Genomic DNA, 19,698 nt, shown 5'->3' on the forward strand with positions numbered 1-19,698 from the left:
GGAATCAAAGTCGCTGATTGGTCATGGCAAAACAGCCACGACCAATCAGCGACGGGCACAGTCCGGCGGAAAAATGGCCGCTCCTTCCTCCCCGCAGTCAGTGACCGCACCGTACTCCCCTCCAGTCTGCCCTCACACAGGGTTAATGGCAGCGGTAACGGACCACGTTATGCCGCGGTGTAATGCACTCCGTTACCGCTGCTATTAACCCTGTGTGACCAACTTTTTACTATTCATGCTGCCTATGCGGCATGAATAGTAAAACGATCTGATGTTAAAAATAATTTCAAAAAAATAAAAAATCGTTAGATACTCACCGTCCGTCGGCCCCCGGATCAACAACAGGCCTTACTCGCTCCTCCCGACACTCCATGCTGCGATCTCGCGAGATGATGACGTAGCGGTCTCGCGCGACCGCTACGTCATCATCTCGCAAGACCGCAATGCACTCTTGGGACCGGAGCGGGCGAGGAGCATCGCTTGGATCCGGGGGCTCCGGAAGGTGAGTATATAACTATTTTTTATTTTATTTCTTTTTTTAACAGGGATATGATGCCCACATTGCTATATACTGCGTGGGCTGGGCAATATACTACATGGGCTGGGCAATATACTACATGGGCTGTGCAATATACTACATGGGCTGTGCAATATACTACATGGGCTGTGCTATATACTACATGGGCTGTGCTATATACTACATGGGCTGTGCTATATACGTGGCTGGGCAATATACTACATGGGCTGTGCTATATACTACGTGGCTGAGCAATATACTACGTGGCTGTGCTATATACAATGTGGCCTGCGCAATATACTACGTGGGCTGCGCAATGTACAGCGTGGGCTGCGCAATATACAACGTGGGCTGCGCAATATACAACGTGGGCTGCGCAATGTACTGCATGGGCTGCGCAATGTACTGCGTGGGATGCGCAATGTACTGCGTGGGCTGCACAATGTACTGCATGGGCTGCGCAATATACTACGCATACATATTCTAGAATACCCGATGCGTTAGAATCGGGCCACCACTATATATATATATATATAGTGCCATGCGAAAGTATTCGGCTCCCTGGAACTATTCAACCTTTTCCCACATATCATGCTTCAAACATAAAGATACCAAATGTAAATTTTTGGTGAAGAATCACCAACAAGTGGAACACAATTGTGACGTTGAACGAAATTTACCGGTTATTTTACATTTTTGTGGAAATTGAAAAATTGAAAAGTGGTATGTGCAATATTATTCGGCCTCTTTACTTTCAGTGCAGCAAACTCCCTCCAGAAATTCATTGTGGATCTCTGAATGATCCAATGTTGTCCTAAATGCCTAATGATCATAAATATAATCCACCTGTGTGTAATCAAGTATCCGTATAAGTGCACCTGCTCTGTGATAGTCTCAGGGTTCTGTTTGAAGCACAGAGAGCATCATGAAGACCAAGGAACACAACAGGCAGGTCCGTGATACTGTTGTGGAGAAGTTTAAAGCCGGATTTGGATACAAAATGATTTCCAAAACTTTAAACATCCCAAGGAGCACTGTGCAAGCGATCATATTGAAATGGAAGGAGTATCATACCACTGTAAATCTACCAAGACCCAGCCGTCCCTCTAAACTTTCATCTCAAACAAGGAGAAGACTGATCAGAGATGCAGCCAAAAGGCCCATGATCACTCTGGATGAACTGCAGAGACAGGGCCGGCTCCAGGTTTTTGAGGGCCCCGGGCGAAAGAGTCTCAGTGGGCCCCCCCCTTTAACACATACCACGATTTATGATGCACAGATACGGCAGAGAAATGTATAGTACAATGCCAGATTTCACTTCTTACATGACTGACAGCTATTGTAAATTCTGCAGTGTATATATACAGGACAGGATGAGTGGTACTGTGCAGTGTATATATACAGGAGGAGTGGTACTGTGCAGTGTATATATACAGGACTGGAGGAGTGGTACTGTGCAGTGTATATATACAGAACAGGAGGAGTGGTACTGTGCAGTGTATATATACAAGACAGGATGAGTGGTATTGTGCAGTGTATATATACAGGGGGAGAGGTGCTGTGCAGTGTATATATGCAGGAGAGGTGCTGTGCAGTGTATATATACAGAACAGGAGGAGTGGTACTGTGCAGTGTATATACAGGACAGGAGGAATGGCACTGTGCAGTGTATATATACAGGACAGGAGGAGTGGTACTGTGCAGTGTATATATACAGGACAGGAAGAGTGGTACTGTGCAGTGTATATATACAGGACAGGAGGAGTGGTACTGTGCAGTGTATATATACAGGACAGGATGAATGGTACTGTGCAGTGTATATATACAGGAGAGGAGGAGTGGTACTGTGCAGTGTATATATACAGGAGAGGAGGAGTGGTACTGTGCAGTGTATATATACAGGAGAGGAGGAGTGGTACTGTGCAGTGTATATATACAGGAGAGGAGGAGTGGTACTGTGCAGTGTATATACAGGACAGGAGGAGTGGTACTGTGCAGTGTATATATACAGGGGGAGAGGTGCTGTGCAGTGTATATATACAGGAGAGGTGCTGTGCAGTGTACATATACAGGAGGAAAGGTGCTGTGCAGTGTATATATACAGGAGAGGTGCTGTGCAGTGTATATATACAGGAGGAGTGGTACTGTACAGTGTATATACAGTACTTCAGCATCTCAGCTGCAACCTGCAGCCGCCCAGAACCCCAGAATACAGGGATACCATTGCACTCAGAGTCACTCAGGCGCCGGTAGGAGCTCCTCCGGAATCTGCCTGATAAGTTCAGCACGCAGGAGCCGCTCGCTCTGTATTGCCGTGTGTACATGAATGTGTCTTATGTCTCATGGGGTTCAGTTATGTGCTACTCTATTATGGGGGTGCTACTCTATTATGGGGGCACTGGGGTACACAGGACGGCTGCAGAGCAGGGCACACAGGCAGGGTGAGGGTACAGGACGGATGCAGAGCAGGGCACACAGGCAGGGTGGGGGTACACAGGATGGCTGCGGAGCGGGGCACACAGGCAGAGTGGGGTACACAGGACGGCTGCAGAGCGGGGCACACAGGCAGGGTTGGGGTACACAGGACGGCTGCGGAGCGGGGCACACAGGCAGAGTGGGGTACACAGGACGGCTGCGGAGCCTGGCAGGCACACAGGCAGGGTGGGGGTACACAGGATGGCTGCAGAGCCTGGCAGGCACACAGGCAGGGTGGGGGTACACAGGACGGCTGCGGAGGGCTGCGGAGCGGGGCACACATGCACTCACTGTAGCCAGCCAGGGGCGGAGAGCAGGCTGCATGCACTCACTGTAGCTAGCCAGGGGCGGAGAGCAGAGCAGGAGAACGTGCTCTCTCCACCCACAAACAGTCACGGCTGGCTACGTTCTCTTAACCCCTATGTGCCTGCCTGCCTGCCTGGCTGAGTGACGAGTGAGAAGATGCTTGTGCCATGCATCTATGACAGCGTGAGTGGGCCCCCCTGTGTCGCCAGGGCCCCGGCACTTGCCCGGGTGCGCCGGGTGCTGACGCCGGCCCTGTGCAGAGATCTACAGCTGAGGTGGGACAATCTGTCCATAGGACAACAATCAGTCGTACACTGCATAAATCTGGCCTTTATGGAAGAGTAGCAAGAAGAAAACCATTTCTCAAAGATATCCATAAAAAAGTGTGGTTTAAAGTTTGCAACAAGCCACCTGGGAGACACACCAAACATGTGGAAGAAGGTGCTCTGGTCAGATGAAACCAAAATGGAACTTTTTGGCAACAATGCCAAATGATATGTTTGGCGTAAAGGCAACACAGCTCATCATCCAGAACACACCATCCCCACTGTCAAACATGGTGGTGGCAGCATCATGGTTTGGGCCTGCTTTTCTTCAGCAGGGACAGGGAAGATGGTTAAAATTGATGGGAAGATCGATGGAGTCAAATACAGGACCATACTTGAAGAAAACCTGTTGGAGTCTGCAAAAGACCTGAGACTGGGATGGAGATTTGTCTTCCAACAAGACAATAATGCCAAACATAAAGCAAAATCTACAATGGAATGGTTCACAAATAAACGTATCCAGGTGTTAGAATGGCCAAGTCAGAGTCCAGACCTCAATCCTATCGAGAATCTGTGGAAAGAGCTGAAAACTTTTGTTCACCAACGATCTCCATCAAACCTCACTGAGCTCGAGCTGTTTGCCAAGGAACAATGGGCAAGAATTTCAGACTCTCGATGTGCAAAACTGATAGAGACATACCCCAAGTGACTTGCAGCTGTAATCGCAGCAAAAGGTGGCGCAACAAAGTATTAACGGACCGCATTATGACATGGTGTAATGCACTCCGTTAACGCTGCTATTAACCCTGCGTGACCAACTTTTTACTATTGATGCTGCCTATGCAGCATCAATAGTAAAAAGATCTAATGTTAAAAATAATTAAAAAAAAAAAAAAAATAGTTATATACTCACTGTCCGTTGGCCCCTCGGATCCAGAACAGGCCTTTCCCGCTCCTCGCGACGCTCCGGTGACCGCTCCATGCATTGCGATCTCACGAGATGATGACGTAGTGATCTCGCGAGACCGCTACGTCATCATCTCGCGAGATCGTAATGCACTCTTGGGACCGGAGCGCGCGAGGAGCATCGGTAAACGCTTCACCTGGATCCGGGGGCCAACAAAAGGTGAGTATATAACCATGGAAGATGGCTCTGGTAATCATCCACAATGCAAACTGATCTGCACACGTAGCTGGTCATATTCACAATTTACAGACATAATCAATCTTCAGTATTCAGGTCTGAACCCAGCCTCAGCCTAAAAGGGGTTTTCTTACAAAGAAAAGTTTATTGTAATCAATAGATCTTAGAATAATAATAATTTCCACAATTGGATGTGTTGAAATAACATGTTCCTGTGCTGAGATAATCTTATAAATGTGCCCCTGTGTACTGTATAATGGCCGTGTCTGACTGTGCAGGAACATGATCTGATCATACCACATCTCCTGGGCACGGGAGGACTCAAAAGAGAGTAGACAGTAATTACAGCATGGGATCACAGCTGACTCTTTTTGTGTAGTAAAACATTTCCCTTCCTGTTTTTAAACAATGTTTTACTTCAAAGAAAGAAAGAATCAGCTGTAATTCTGTGCTGTCCTGTCTGTATACTCTTTTGCGTCCTCCCCTGACTAAGAGATGTGGTATGAGACACAACCATTACTTAGTACATAGCAGGGGCACATTTATAAGATTATCTCAGGACAGGAACATTTTATTTAAACACAACGAATTGTGGAAATGTATTATTATTCCAACATCTAGTGATTAAAATTAACTTTTGTTCATGGGAAAACCCCTTTACACTTTCAATATCCCACAATGCAGAGTTAGTCACCAGTTTGGGGTGTGTTACACTGTCTGTCACTATGTTGCCATTATCCGACTGGGAATATTCAATCCAGAATTTTTACATCATGGGGAATACAAGTGTTTACTAAAACAATTGTCATCAGTGGTTAAAGGTCCTCTTTAAAGAAAATATGCAAAAATGGCTACTATTTGACCTATAGATATGGATCTTTCTACTTCATATTTACACTAAAGGTGTCAGTTTTTATAGCCACAAGATATTAAAATTGTATTTAAAGTTGGACCTTACCAATATTTAATGTACATGAACTAAGAAAATGATTACATTACTCTTCAACACTCACCTACTGTCTGCGATCATGGTTAATTTCTTAAGCTACCTATTAGTTATTTACTGGAATTTGTGGGAAGCTGGCCAAGTTTATAAAATTACATGGACCCTTGTGATCCTAGAGAGGCATCCTGATTACATGAGAACTAATGAAGCATGCCTAAGATGTGCCAACTTCGGGTTAGACCAGGGTCAGACTGACATTGGTCATTTCATACAGCAGTTGCTCCTGAATGTCAACGCCCCTGGATTATACCAGCGATACTTTAAAGTCTGACATATCTTGCTGGCCAAGAGCTGCAGAATTATCTATGTGCCAACCTGTGCGTATTATATCACAAGTACACAAAGTCAGTGAGGTGCGTGCGACACTGGAAGTTTGTAAAGCTCAAAGGGAACTTAATGTTTTTTTCTTTGCTTATTATTAATAAAAATTTAATTTTTTTTTTCCACTAGGTTTCATTTTTCGAGTATATGAAGAGAGTCATATTGCCTGCGATCTGAACAGCAGGTACATACATTTTTAGTAGACTGGAATGGCTCCTATTTTTCAGTCAAACACTGGTGTACATACAAAATATAGGAAAACTAGGAGACTCTCTTCACAACTTTGCCTATTTTGGAAAACTCCTGTGTAATTCCACCAAGTTCATTCGTTGACATAAGAGGATTTATAAGAAGTCACTTAGAAGATAGGATGTACGGCTGTCCTGCTGTTGATGGGTTTGCCGCAGAGAATGATCATTTTTATGCATGCTTAAAAATCATCACACCTGACAAATCATCAGGAGATTGGCAGCCTGTTTGGATCGTTGGCTAGTTATTGGCTTTTTTCAAATCTGCCTTTACTCCCCTATTCCTATTAAGAACATATCTATGCTCTCCTGAGCCAAACATGTATGAGTATTGAAAGAGTTTGCGGTCGGCTGCAACATTTCATACTTTTTAAATGTAAAAAGTAACACAAAATATGCCCAGCAAAATTTTATATGTTTTACTACTTCCGGACCGTCAATAAACTTTAAATGTCTGATTTATCAATGTTCTTCTCTGCAGCAACATTCTAAAAAGTCACAGTACACTGTTTGTAAGACTCAGCTGGAATCACTATTGAGAAGGCAGAGATGCTTTGTTTGTGTCTCACGTCCTGATTGCTGAACACACACAACTGAGCAAGCACCATGTACAGTGGGTATGGAAAGTATTCTGACCCCTTTAAAATTTTCACTCTTTGTTTCATTGCAGCCATTTGGTAAATTCAAAAAAAGTTCATTTTTTTCTCATTATTGTACACTCTGCACCCCATCTTGACTGAAAAAAAACAGAAATGCAGAAATTTTTGTATATTTATTAAAAAAGAAAAGCTGAAATCTCACATGGTCATAAGTATTCAGATTCTTTGCTTAGACACTCATATTTAAGTCCCATGCTGTCCATTTCCTTGTGATCCTCCTTGAGATGGTTCTACTCCTTCATTGGAGTCCAGCTGTGTTTAATTATACTGATAGGACATCATTTGGAAAGGCGCACACCTGTCTATATAACACCTCACAGCTCACAGTGCATGTCAGACCAAATGAGAATCATGAGGTCAAAGGAACTGGCCAAGGAGCTCAGAGACAGAATTGTGGCAAGGCACAGATCTGGCCAAGGTTACAGCAGAATTTCTGCAGTACTCAAGGTTCCTAAGAGCACAGTGGCATTCATAATCCTTAAACAGAAGAAGTTTAGGACCACCGGAAGTCTTCCTAGACCTGGCCGTCCAGCCAAACTGAGCAATCGTGGGAGAAGAGCCTTGGTGAGAGAGGAAAAGAAGAACCCCAAGATCACTGTGGCTGAGTTCCAGACATGCAGTAGGGAGATGGGAGAAAGCTCCACAAAGTCAACTATCACTGCAGCCCTCCACCAGTCAGGCCTTTATGGCAGAGTGTCCCGACGGAAGCCTCTCCTCAGTGCAAGACATATGAAAGCCCGCATAGAGTTTGCTAAATCACACATGGAGAACTCCCAGACTATGAAAAATAAGATTCTGTGGTCTGATGAGACAAGAGATAGACCTTTTTGGTGATAATTCCAAGTGGTATGTGTGGAGAGAACCAGGCACTGCTCATCACCTGTCCAATACAATCCCAACAGTGAAGCATGGTGGTGGCAGCCTTATGCTATGGGGGTGTTTTTCAGCTATAGTGACAGGACGACTGGTTGTCATTGAAGGAAACATGAATGCGGCCAAGTACAGAGATATCCTGGATGAAAACCTCTTCCAGAGTGCTCTGGACCTCAGACTTGGCTGAAGGTTCACCTTCCAACAAGACAACGACCCTAAGCACACAGCTAAAATAACAAAGGAGCGGCTGCAGAACAACTCAGCCAGAGCCCTGACATAAACCCAATGGAGCATCTATGGAGAGACCTGAAAAAGGCTGCCACCAACGTTCACCTTCCAACCTGACGGAACTGGAGAGGATCTGCAAGGAAGAATGGCCGAGGATCCCCAAATCCAGGGGTGAAAAACTTGTTGCATCATTCCCAAGAAGGGAATGGGTACTAGCTCAAAAGGTGCTTCTACTAATACTGAGCAAAGGGTCTGAAGACTTATGACCATGGGATATTTCAGTTTTTCTTTTTTAATAAATGTGCAAAAATTTCTACATTTGTTTTTTTCAGTCAAGATGGGGTGCAGAGTGCATATTAATGAGAAAAAAAATAACTTTCTTTAATTTACCAAATGGCAACAATGAAACAAAAAGTGAAAAATTAAAGGGGACTGAATACTTTCCATACCCACTGTATACAGAAAAGAACATGCTAACAGTGATCATGAGGCCACTCGGTGTGGGGAGGAAACAGGAGCTGCTGGGTCAAAAAAAAATTACATCAGCTCTGCTATGCAGCTATGAGGCCGAATTTCCACTGCAACTGGGGCTAATATATCAGCTCCAGTTACAGGGAAAATCCAATAGCAAAAAAAAGTATTTAAATATTGAAATAACCTCTTCGACTCACCCTCAATGGTCTTTTATGGATGGGAAAAATATAAGAAATGAATTATAAATCAATTCAGTGGTCTTTTTGCTGCCTTAAAAAAAGCCTCACATATTGCAAAAATTAATGGAATGTCTGAACAAGAACAAAAAAATTACAGTTCTTTAAATCACATGTATGGAAAAACCTGAACATGTTCCTGGAAAGGAACAGCAGTAAATGGCCGGATCTTGAGTTGATTTTTACTCAGTAGGTCACTTTCTAATGATAGTTTCTCTTTTCTATTTAATATATATTTTTATTATGCATTTTTGCATCAGTTTGCTGCCCTTAGCAGAGACTCAGCTTTGATTTTACTTTGTTTTGAAAATAAGTGTAAAATAAGAATGGGAACTTTACCCCCTACACTGCCTCACCCAGAAACATTATCAATCTTTATTTAAATGCTTGGCATTCAGTCTAGGGATGCTGGGTACTGGGTGTCTGTAGACAAAGATGCTATGAGATGTATTGCTGACAGAGAAGAATGACAGCACTAAAATCATACTCTACAGACAGATTTAGTGGTGTCATCTGATACTGCGTAATGCATCACATGATTTTACTAAAAAGGGAGGTGTTGTACAAGACTCAGACCCAGCTATAGAAATAGCAATTTTGATTTAAAAAAAAATGGAACCCCGTCTTGACATCCACAATACATGATTGACTGTGGGCGTTTGCTCCATATTCAGGGGGTGCTGGTTGTGTTTTGAGCCAACACCTGCCATTATCAGCTGAATCAATTAAATGCCTCAATTACTGACCACAGCGTTTATGAAGCGTGATCCTGGTGGTGCATTGTTTCAGAAGCCAGTCACCACCTCTGTACTCAAGCCACACAATCACACGGTGCAGATGGGAGGCCATGGTAGCCTGAGCTTCATAGGAGAATGTCAATTTCACTAAATACTGCAATACCACAGTATTTCAGTAAACAGACAAATGATTTATTCCTATTGGGACTACAAACTAAAGTTAAAAGTAAAAATAAATAAACAACATAAAAATTAAAGTTATCTCTGTTTTCCCAGGTAAGCATAAAGAAATTGGCAAAAAAAAAAAAAATCAGGCAATCGCCACTTTTTATAAAAGTTTGATATTTAAAATTATTAAACCCTTATGGAAAATGTTATGAATACAAAAAGAAAATTGAAATGCCAGAACTGTTTTTTTTTTTTGTTTTTACTGTCGCCACAGTTCTTGCAAAAATTATAATCAAAGCAATGAAAACATCGCAACTACCCCAAAATGGTATCAAATAAAATCACAGTCTGGGAAGCAAAAAACAAGCTCTTACACAGCTCCATCAATTTAAAAAAAATATATATAGTTAGAGATGTAGAAAACTGCAACACAAAACAACACTTTTTATTTCTTTATTTACAAATTTTGCTTTTTAGAGGCAAGAAAAAAATAAATAGTTTGTATTTTTTATCTCTGCAAAGAAACAATGGCAGATCAATGTGGAGGGTGTTCACCATTCCACTGCTTTGATTTTTTTTTTTCCATTTTTCAGTGCATTTTATATTAAAGTGTTGTATAAAACTACAAGTTGTCCTGAAAAATAACAGCTATGTTGATCCAATATTTTAAAAAAGTTAAAAAAGTTATGTCTCTTGGAAAAAAGGGAGGAAAAAGCTAAAATTGTCTGTGGTTTGAAAGAGAGAAACTCATCGTTTTCATAAACAGTAGCGTATGATGGTGTCACCTGATACTAAATAATGCAGGCCAGCCAGAAATATAATTTAACATTAAAAAAAATATTAATTAAGGTCAATTTAATATAACAAAGTACACGATTAACCAAAAAAACGTCCTAATGACTTGGTGTACAGTTGATCAAGGTTGGTAGATTATGCATTGACTACCAGTTTGTCTAATTTTTCTTACAGTTAAATCTCTTAAAGCCCCTATAGTGCATTAAATCACAACAGTTTTTATAAGGATGATATCTAAAATATATAATTGTGGATTTAGTTAGATCCTAGCAGCTTGTTTTGCCATTGTAGCCAATGACTTTAATAAATGCTTATTAACTCGCGAAACATATTAATATATCATTATATTGGCTAGCTTTAGGGCCCCATCATGTTTTTCTACTTCTAATGTAGCTGATAGCTTTCATACTACAAAGCAGAAAATTGTAAAATGGTTTGTTAAGAAGAAAGCACAAGTATTCTCAAGGTCTCTAAACAAGTAAGTCAGATAATTCAGGAAGCCTCCGTTTGCTAAGAAGATTTCAGACCTTTTTCCACCTTTCATCTGTTCTGCAGATTTTCCAATACTGGGGATTTCTGCTTCCTCAGCTCTTCTGAGCACTTAGTCTAGGTCACTGCACTCCTCACTGAACAGCTGCTCCTGTACTAAATGTCCACTGCTGCAAGACTTAAGATGAAATCCCATCCAAAGAAGAAAAAAATGTTTCCTAATAAATTCATGTTTTTCTAGATGTTTAATCTGGGAAACGGATAAAAAAAAATGAAACATGATCTTTGCGTGTCTAATCTTCCATTGATCTTAAACCCCAGAGCAAAAAGGAACAACAAACTCTGGGCCTGGTTTTATTTTTGTTCTTACAAAAATGAAATCTGCAGCATATAACAATTACTGAGTTAATTAAAACAAAGCTACTATAAAACAGATGGACGTTACCTACAAATAAGCATTTTAGCTTTTTTCATTCATGATGACATGAATAGTGCCTGTTTGTGGATATTTTACTTTTACACGTTTTTATTAATATAAATCTAAACAGTGAAGGTGAACTTTTCCTAATAGTAATGATATTCGTGTATGTTTTCTTACCTTCAGAATAACATTCCCATAGCTTATGACGTCCAGTTCCTTACCTTTAGCGTGAAGATCTTTTTATCACACATTGAACACGTGTGTGGCAATTGCACAGGTGCAATACCATGGAAGTCATTCAGTTCATGTGGCTTCCTCAGTGATGTTGCGCATGTGTTGATTTTTCCATTATTATGTCTGTGGAAAATAGGAGAATTTGAGGGGCTAAACTTGGTATCAGGAGTTGGCTCTTCTGGGTTATACAGCTCATTTCTGGCCTCATAATGCTGGTTGGGTGACTGCCAATGACGAGAAGATTCCCACTGGTTGTTTGACGACGCATTGTGACCTCCCTGACCGACATCTCCTTTACGGCTTATGGGGTGATGTTGTCCATGGTTATCATAATACTGATTTTTAAATCCAGGTTGATTATTATGATTTGGAGGGTATCGACCATCCTTTATTTCTTCTGATCCACAAGCAAAGCCGTGATAAGAAGGCTGATCCATTTCAGAAGTGAATGATTGAGTCCCCAGGTGGAATCCTTCGGGCTTGTTTCCACCTATAGGTTTTCCAAAAGTTTGCAGAGAGTTTTGATTTGAATTCTGAGGGTGCTTGGGTGGCATAATTGGATTTTGAGCAGAGAACGGCAATCCAGTAGCAGGAAATCTGGCATTGTGAATGGTGGATCCTAGAGAAGCCATTCCAGCAGGTCCATGTGCACCGATCATGGTTGCATTTCTAAGTGGATTAAACAGTGGCTGGGACATAGCCACTTTGGAAAGGACTTGGTTCAGTACTGTAGCAGCTGTGTTGCTGGTCACTGCACTCTGCGCCAATTTTAGCCTCTGCAGGGTGAGCTGAGCCTGCAGCTGAGCGAGCTGTAGACTGGCAGGGGACGGTAGGAGAGGGTTTGTAGGTCCACTGCCTAATGGGCTGTTGACAGGGAAAGGATTCTTCTCCAGAAATTGGGATACACTGTAAAATAAAATACGTAAATATGTTAGTAATAATGATGTCTCTCCTTAAAATGTGGATAACATTATAAATACTTATTCTTGGCTTTTAAATGTTTTTTTTATTTTTTATTCTATGTTTAAAGTGCTTGTAAAATCTTTTGCTCTGCTTGGTTATAAAGCCCTAACATTTATTTTGTAGCAGTTGTACTAATAAATGAACAAGCTTTCCATCAATAGAGCGATAATTTTTGAGAATCATCTGATTGAAGTTGATTAATTATAGCAGTTGTATTGCCTTGTTTCCTTCTTATATTGGAGTCACCATCGGTCAGAATGACTTTTTCTATATCTTGTAGCAGTAGCTCCTGTATTTCCATCACAACTTTCTCTGCTTGAGTACACAACTGTTTTTAACTCAATGTTTTAAGGGGTGTGAACAGTTTGTTTAGGATTCCGTGGTGCTAAAGTATCAAGACTCTGGGATTAACTGAGTAATGCTGGCGAGGGACGTGATGAGACGATTAAATTAGAAAAACAAGCTGCACCTGCGCTTTACCCTAATGGGAGAGAAAGCGTCAAGCACTTACACCACCATACTGCAGCTTTCTGAAATCTTATCTTACCACTTCTCGTAGAAAATGAGGGGGAGCTGCAGACCAAGGCAATGTAACACAGATAGAGACGTACCAGACATACATGGACAAAGAGACAAAGACCTCACGCCCGGCCGATGTGTTGACACCAGGGCTTTAATCTGACTTAAAAGATTGATCACTTTCACCAACTAATGTGCAGAACAATGAATGCAATGTAATGTATTAAAATGTCAACCTGTAACTATGCAAACAGCTGAAAATAAGCAAAGACTCAGAATGACGATGGGTTATAAAAGCAAAACACAATTACATGTGGGAATACTAAGATTGGTTGCAACTTACGACCATACAAAAAAATAAATTAATTATATTATTGAACACATACATGCCTGAAATAACGGAGGAAATATTGGTACAAAGCGCCGATTCTCTATGCACCATAGTAAAACTCCATTTTGGGCAAGCTTTTCAACATATTTTAGACATAAGTTCAGAGACTAGTTCCCAAAGTTAATGTTAATTCTGGTAAAGCTGAATCTGAAAAAAAAAATCCCAGTGTGGCTATATCTCTCCAAAAGAAAGATAGAAGGTGCTTGGTGAATTGAAAAAAAGGTGTATTAACATGAAATAATAATAATAATAATAATAATAATCTTTATTTATATAGCGCCAACATATTCCGCAGCGCTTTACAGTTTAACAGTTTCAAACCCAACAGTCATAAGTAACAACGTTAACAATACAATAATTAAAGCACAATAAGAGGACCCTGCTCGTGAGCTTACAATCTACAATGAGAAATGTTTTAAGTTTCTATGTTGCAAGCACGGATTATGAATAAAATGGAGTCTAGGGAGATAAAGCAGAGAAATAAAAAAAAAATCAAACATGGGATATAATTATCAGAATGTTTTACGTCACATTAATAATAAATCAAATTAAATTTTAGTTGCTAAGTAATGTAATAAGGCTAAATCCCCCCAGATCTGCTGCTGGTTAAAGAAAAATGAAAGGCAATAAAAAATACCTTGCTCCCGATCCCCATCTTTTCTAATCTGATGCCAGAATAAATACATTGTACAAAAGAAATGCTTTTACTGTAATTCGCAAACAGCACTGCTCCCCACAAAGCAGCCAGGACCAGAAGTACTCGAGAGGCACATGGACGCGCTCCTCCCTCTCCCTTCAATCCTAACGCAGGTATCAACACTGGATAAGTATAAGAGTGTGTTAGTTCAGAGCATTCATCCAGTGGCCGAGTCCTATTCGAAACAAATTATGGCGACTTCTCATTTATCAGTGTTGATCAGCCATTGGTCATTAGAGAGTCAGAAAGTCTGCTGTAGAGAGAATACCATGGGAAAGCTTCCCTTCAAAAATACTTAAAAAATTGTGGGAAGGTTTTCAGGGAACTCACCCCAACTAATCTCACCCATTATGTGAAATACTTGCAGTCATTAAATTCTAAATGTTTTAATGTACTTTGCCTCACTTCGTTCAAGCGCTTAATTCATACATTACATTTGTAATTCTCCCTGTAATACTATATGTATAATAAAAAGGTATAAAAATATAAAACAAAGCTGTGCACAGTATAACATAGTATAATTGTAGCATGTGAGTAATGGGAGCAACATTCCAGTCCCCCCACTAATATAGCTTAAACTGGTCAGAACATATGTGAATAGTTTGAAATGTGCAGAACATGTCCACTGGGCATTTCTGCAATTATCCATGCTTTGCTGTTCACTGCTGCGCATAAGACTGGCTTATTGATGCCAGATCACAAAGATCCCCATATATAGCAGTAGCAAATGGCCTGCCAAACTCGCCCCAATGAATTTACAGCCCAACTTTTCTATTAGAATGTACTAAAACCTAAAGGGAAAACATAAGGCTGGATCAACACTTGCTTTTTTATAAAATGCTGGAAACTGATGTCATCATTGCATTACTTTTTTCATAATCCATCACCCATTGACCTTTTTTATTAATAAAAAAAATCAGTTTAAGTTCCGTGGAAATTAATATGATCCATTGACTGTTCTGTAATAAGTGAAAAATTCCTGAAAAAAGAAGAAAGTTGATATTGTTGTTTTTGATCTTGGAACATAAGTTCTAGAATTAGGCTCCTTTCCCACAATGAGTGTTTGTTGAGTTTCTGATGTTCCAGTTGTTCTACACAGATTGTCGATAATGTGATAAAAATGCATGTAAAATAAAAAAATAAAAAAATGGACTAAAAAATGCAATAAATAAAACATAACCAAATTTACAATGTATTTTGTCTCTTTTTGGTCTGTCATGTTTTAAATGAAGCTGTTTTGTTTTTTATACTGCCAGTTATTTGGCTTTGACAAAGCTTTATTGATGTAGTCATGTGCAGATTACATGCGTTTTTATTGGGCTTCTGCAGCAGAAATGCAATAAAAATGCATATGTGGTTTCTACCTGTTAATTTTGTGTATCTAATGCAAGTCGATGGGAAAAAGTTGCATATAAAACTCAGCGTAGCCGCAAGAGAAACTGACATGTTGCGGATTTTAAACACGCACGGCAGGTCCGTTTATCCTACTAAAAAAAAAAACAGTGGGCATGAGATTTCTATAAATCCCATCCACTTTGCTGGAACTGTAAGATGCTGTGTTTCTGACACAGCGAAAATATGCAACGTCAAACACTCATAGTGGGAACACAGCCTAAGTCACTATTCAACTTGTCAATACAGAAGGGTACGGGTATCTCTGCGTTATGTTAATTTCAATATTTATCACAACTCCCAGACAAGTCTATAAAATGAAGTCCATTCTATTAAATTTATTTATAGTTTATTATTTAATAATTTATTATTATTGGATTGTAATCATATGTGCTTTTTGCAAAATTTCAATATAGATCCCAAACTACAGAAATAACTATATCCCCAAAAAAATTTTAGGCCACGTTCACGCATTCAGTATTTGGTCAGTATTTTATTTTAGTTATACTTTTCCTCTGATTGTTCCAATCTCGGTTTTGGCTTACAAATACTGACCAAATACTGAAAGTGTGAACGTGGCATAAGGGTTTCACTGAATAATAAGCTTTATTCTGATCATAGAGGGCAAAGAGGTTTCTTGGCTGCCTGTCACTTATCCCACTTACAATAACAGGCAATAAGGGTTAATTGTATTTTCAATAGCCCAGCAAATGGAGAAAAGATAAAGTACAGGAAAGAGGCCTTTAAATTACCAACTCCACACCAGGGTGAAAGTGCCTTGGAATAGTGTCAGCATCTATTCACACCAGTTTTACAGACTGTGCTTGAAGGACATTACGTTTTGTTTTATGTTTTCAAAGATCTCTTTGGACCAAACATATGACTGAAATAGTGTTATATTATCATTCGTCTGACATCTGGATACTCTTTCTTTACAGTATGGAAATATGTCACTCTAACCTAGCAGATGTATATAACTATGTTGGCATACAATTGCATGTTTTGTTGTACATTGGTAATATTATAAATATGTAGCTTTGTTTCACTGCGTTATGAATGGAGCCAAACGTTAAACTCTTCAAGTAGTTACAGTTTTTGTTTCCATTGCCTTATTTTTTTCATTGCAAAGGAAAGTTAGACTATTCTAGTAGAAGCTAAAATTGTAGCAGCATCTATGACCGGGAACTTTTATCATGAGAACTGAAGTTGTTACCCGAAGGATAACGTGTCTTTTAGGGTAAGTTGACATAGTGCAGATATACTGTTGGTACTGTGATGTACTGCAGATTTTCAGTTTATAAAATCCAGATGAAAATTCTACAAAGTCATGAGATTTTAAAATATCTTCCTTGTGTTCCATAAAAAATAAGTTCAAAACCCTCATGTAAACTGCACATTCTAAATCTACATAGTCAGTTTATGCTGCAACTACTCCTGATACAGATTTCTCCCGTAAATCCGCAGAAAAATCCACGTTTCTCCTACAGATTTTGCAGTGGATGGGATGCAGATTTTAATTTGAATTTATACCAAAATCAGTGGCCAATTTTTCTACTCCATTTATGTCCATGTTTCAGTTCCAACAATCGGTTAAATAAAACTGTTCTGGTTTACTAACTCTCACATCTACATATGTTAATATTACTTTATAGAATTGGCAAAGCATCAGAATTATCTAGTATCATTATCTTTTTCTGCATCTTCAGCTGTAATTAAATGGTTTTAAGCTACGTTCCCATGATGAGCTGTTGTTGAATTTTTGTTATACCACCGTATTAGGCCGGTTTCACACGTCAGTGGCTCCGGTACGTGAGGTGACAGTTTCCTCACGTACCGGAGACACTGACACACGTAGACCCATAAAAATCAATGCATCTGTGCAGATGTCATTGATTTTTTGCGGACCGTGTCTCCGTGTGCCAAACACGGAGACATGTCAGTGTTCGTGGGAGCGCACGTTTTACACGGACCCAATAGAGTCAATGGGTCCGCGTAAAACACGGACCTCACACGGACATTCTCCGTCTGGGGTCCGTGTGCGTGCAGGAGACAGCGCTACAGTAAGCGCTGTCCCCCCCACATGGTGCTGAAGCCGGTATTCATATCTTCCCTGTAGCAGCGTTTGCTATAGAGAAAATATGAAGAATAGTGTTAAAAATAAAGATCCATGTGTCCGCCGCCCCCCCACTCCCTGTGCGCCCCCCCGCTGGTCAGAAAATACTTACCCGCTCCCTCGCTCCTTCCTGGTCTGGCCGCGCCTCCTACTGTATGCGGTCACGTGGGGCCGATCATTTACAATCATGAATAGTCGGCTCCGCCCCTATGGGAGGTGGAGCCACATATTCATGACTGTAAATGATCGGGCCCACGTGACCGCATGCAGGAGAAGCCGCGGCCAGACCAGGAAGCAGCGAGGGAGGCGGGTAAGTATTTTCTGACCAGCGGGGGGGGGCGCACAGGGGGGGGAAGATATGAATCGCAGCTTCAGCACCATGCAGAGTGGGTACCACACGCTCCGTGTGGTACCCACTCGCCATACGGGCGGCACACGTGTGCCGCACGTATGGCCTCCGTGAGTTCCCAGGCACACGGACACGGATAACTCCGGTACCGATTTATTCCGGTACCGGAATTATCTGGACGTGTGGGACAGCCCTAACACGGCCAAGTGTTATGGGATAAAACATCACATCGCACTCTGCCCAGTGTTGTACTATGGTGCAGCTCACCTATGTGATTATTTTCTCATGCCGATTCAGCATAAGGCAACAATCGCAGCATGCTGTGATTGGCAGTGAGATTCGGCTCACTCGCACCCATACAAGTCTATGGGCGCCGGTGAAATATCGCACTGCACTCGGATATCATCCAAAAGCACTGCGATATACGCCGACATCGGCAGCGGAGGACATGGAGAAATTACTTTCTCTGCCTCCTCTGCAGCTGTGTTCCGATCCTGTCATGTGAGAGGATCGCAGCATAGTAGGAGCTGAGGGTCATTAGTAGAGATGAGCGAATATGTTCGGATTCCCTCTTATTTGGTAAGCTATAGCGCTTGCCGAATAAGCTGCAGAGGGAACTCAGCTTCCTGGATCACACCGGCCGATCAGTTGATCGGCGCCGCAGCTGTGTGACAGTCACGACACATGTATGGAGAGCCTGTTTGTTGGGGTCTCCATGCTTGTGCTGTGGTAGTGATACAGCCGCGACACATGCAGCTGTGGCGCCAATCAGCTGATCGGTTGGCGCGATCCAGGAAGCCGGGTTCCCTCTGCAGCTTAGGCCTCTTTCACACTTGCGTCGTTTGACGTCCGTCGCAATGCTTCGTTTTGAGGAAAAAATGGATCCTGCAAATGTGCCCGCAGGATGCGTTTTTTGCCCATAGACTTGTATTGCCGATGGATTGCGACGTATGGCCATACGTCGCGTCCGTCGTGCACTGGATGCGTCGTGTTTTGGCGGACCGTCGGCACGGAAAAACGTTTAAGAGAACGTTTTTTTGTACGTCGGGTCCGCCATTTCCTACCGCGCATGCACGGCTGGAACTCCACCCCCTCCTCCCCGGGACTTTACAATGGGCAGCGGATGCGTTGAAAAACTGTATCTGCTGCCCACGTTGTGCCAAATTTTCACAACGTGCGTAAGTACGTCGCTCCGACGCTTAGCGACGGCCCCGTACCGACGCAAGTGTGAAAGAAGCCTAATTCGGCAAGCGCTTTAGCTTGCCGAATAAGAGGGAACCTGAACATATTTGCTCATCTCTAGTCATTAACATATCGCATCCGATGCTCTTGTATCGTATGCCATACGATGGTGTGACTCCAGCCTTACAGAATTTTCTGCACCTATTTAAATTAAGTTACTTGTATTTTTAGTGTTTTTTTAACTTTCATTTTTATCGTGTCTTTAACTCCACATTTTTTGTCTCTTTTTGGTGTGTCATTCTTTAACCCCTTAGGGACCACCAATACGTCTTTTCACTGACCTGCGTTATAAGAGACTAGCATCCCCAGACAAGTGACAAATCTGTAGTTGTCAGCTGTACATGATAGCTGACAACTTGCTGCATCAGCCACGATTAGTGTTGGTACCGACTACAGTTGTTTAACCCATGTAAAAATAAATTTCTTCATTCCTGT

General features: G+C 41.5%; 1 protein-coding gene and 1 long non-coding RNA gene across 4 annotated transcripts in view; one reads left to right on the plus strand and one right to left on the minus strand.

Moving 5' to 3' along the window:
- Positions 1–6,739, plus strand: part of LOC143769459 (uncharacterized) — a 171,140-nt gene extending 164,401 nt beyond the window's left edge. For 2 of the 3 annotated variants that reach the window (XR_013214405.1, XR_013214401.1), the window contains exon 4: positions 6,165–6,739. This is a non-coding gene — a long non-coding RNA (uncharacterized LOC143769459). Of the gene's footprint in view, positions 1–5,928; positions 6,061–6,164 lie in introns of those variants that run through there. The other variant, XR_013214402.1, reaches the window with a different exon arrangement.
- RBM20 (RNA binding motif protein 20) overlaps positions 1–19,698 on the minus strand; it is a 171,491-nt gene that overhangs the window by 137,603 nt on the left and 14,190 nt on the right. Inside the window, exon 2 of the mRNA XM_077258045.1 lies at positions 11,585–12,503. Within this exon, the coding sequence (XP_077114160.1) occupies positions 11,585–12,295 (711 nt within the window). The 5' untranslated portion in view covers positions 12,296–12,503. The remainder of the gene's footprint in view (positions 1–11,584; positions 12,504–19,698) is intronic.

This window comes from Ranitomeya variabilis, chromosome 4 (assembly GCF_051348905.1).
Source record: "Ranitomeya variabilis isolate aRanVar5 chromosome 4, aRanVar5.hap1, whole genome shotgun sequence".
In the NCBI taxonomy this organism is placed as follows: domain Eukaryota; kingdom Metazoa; phylum Chordata; class Amphibia; order Anura; family Dendrobatidae; genus Ranitomeya; species Ranitomeya variabilis.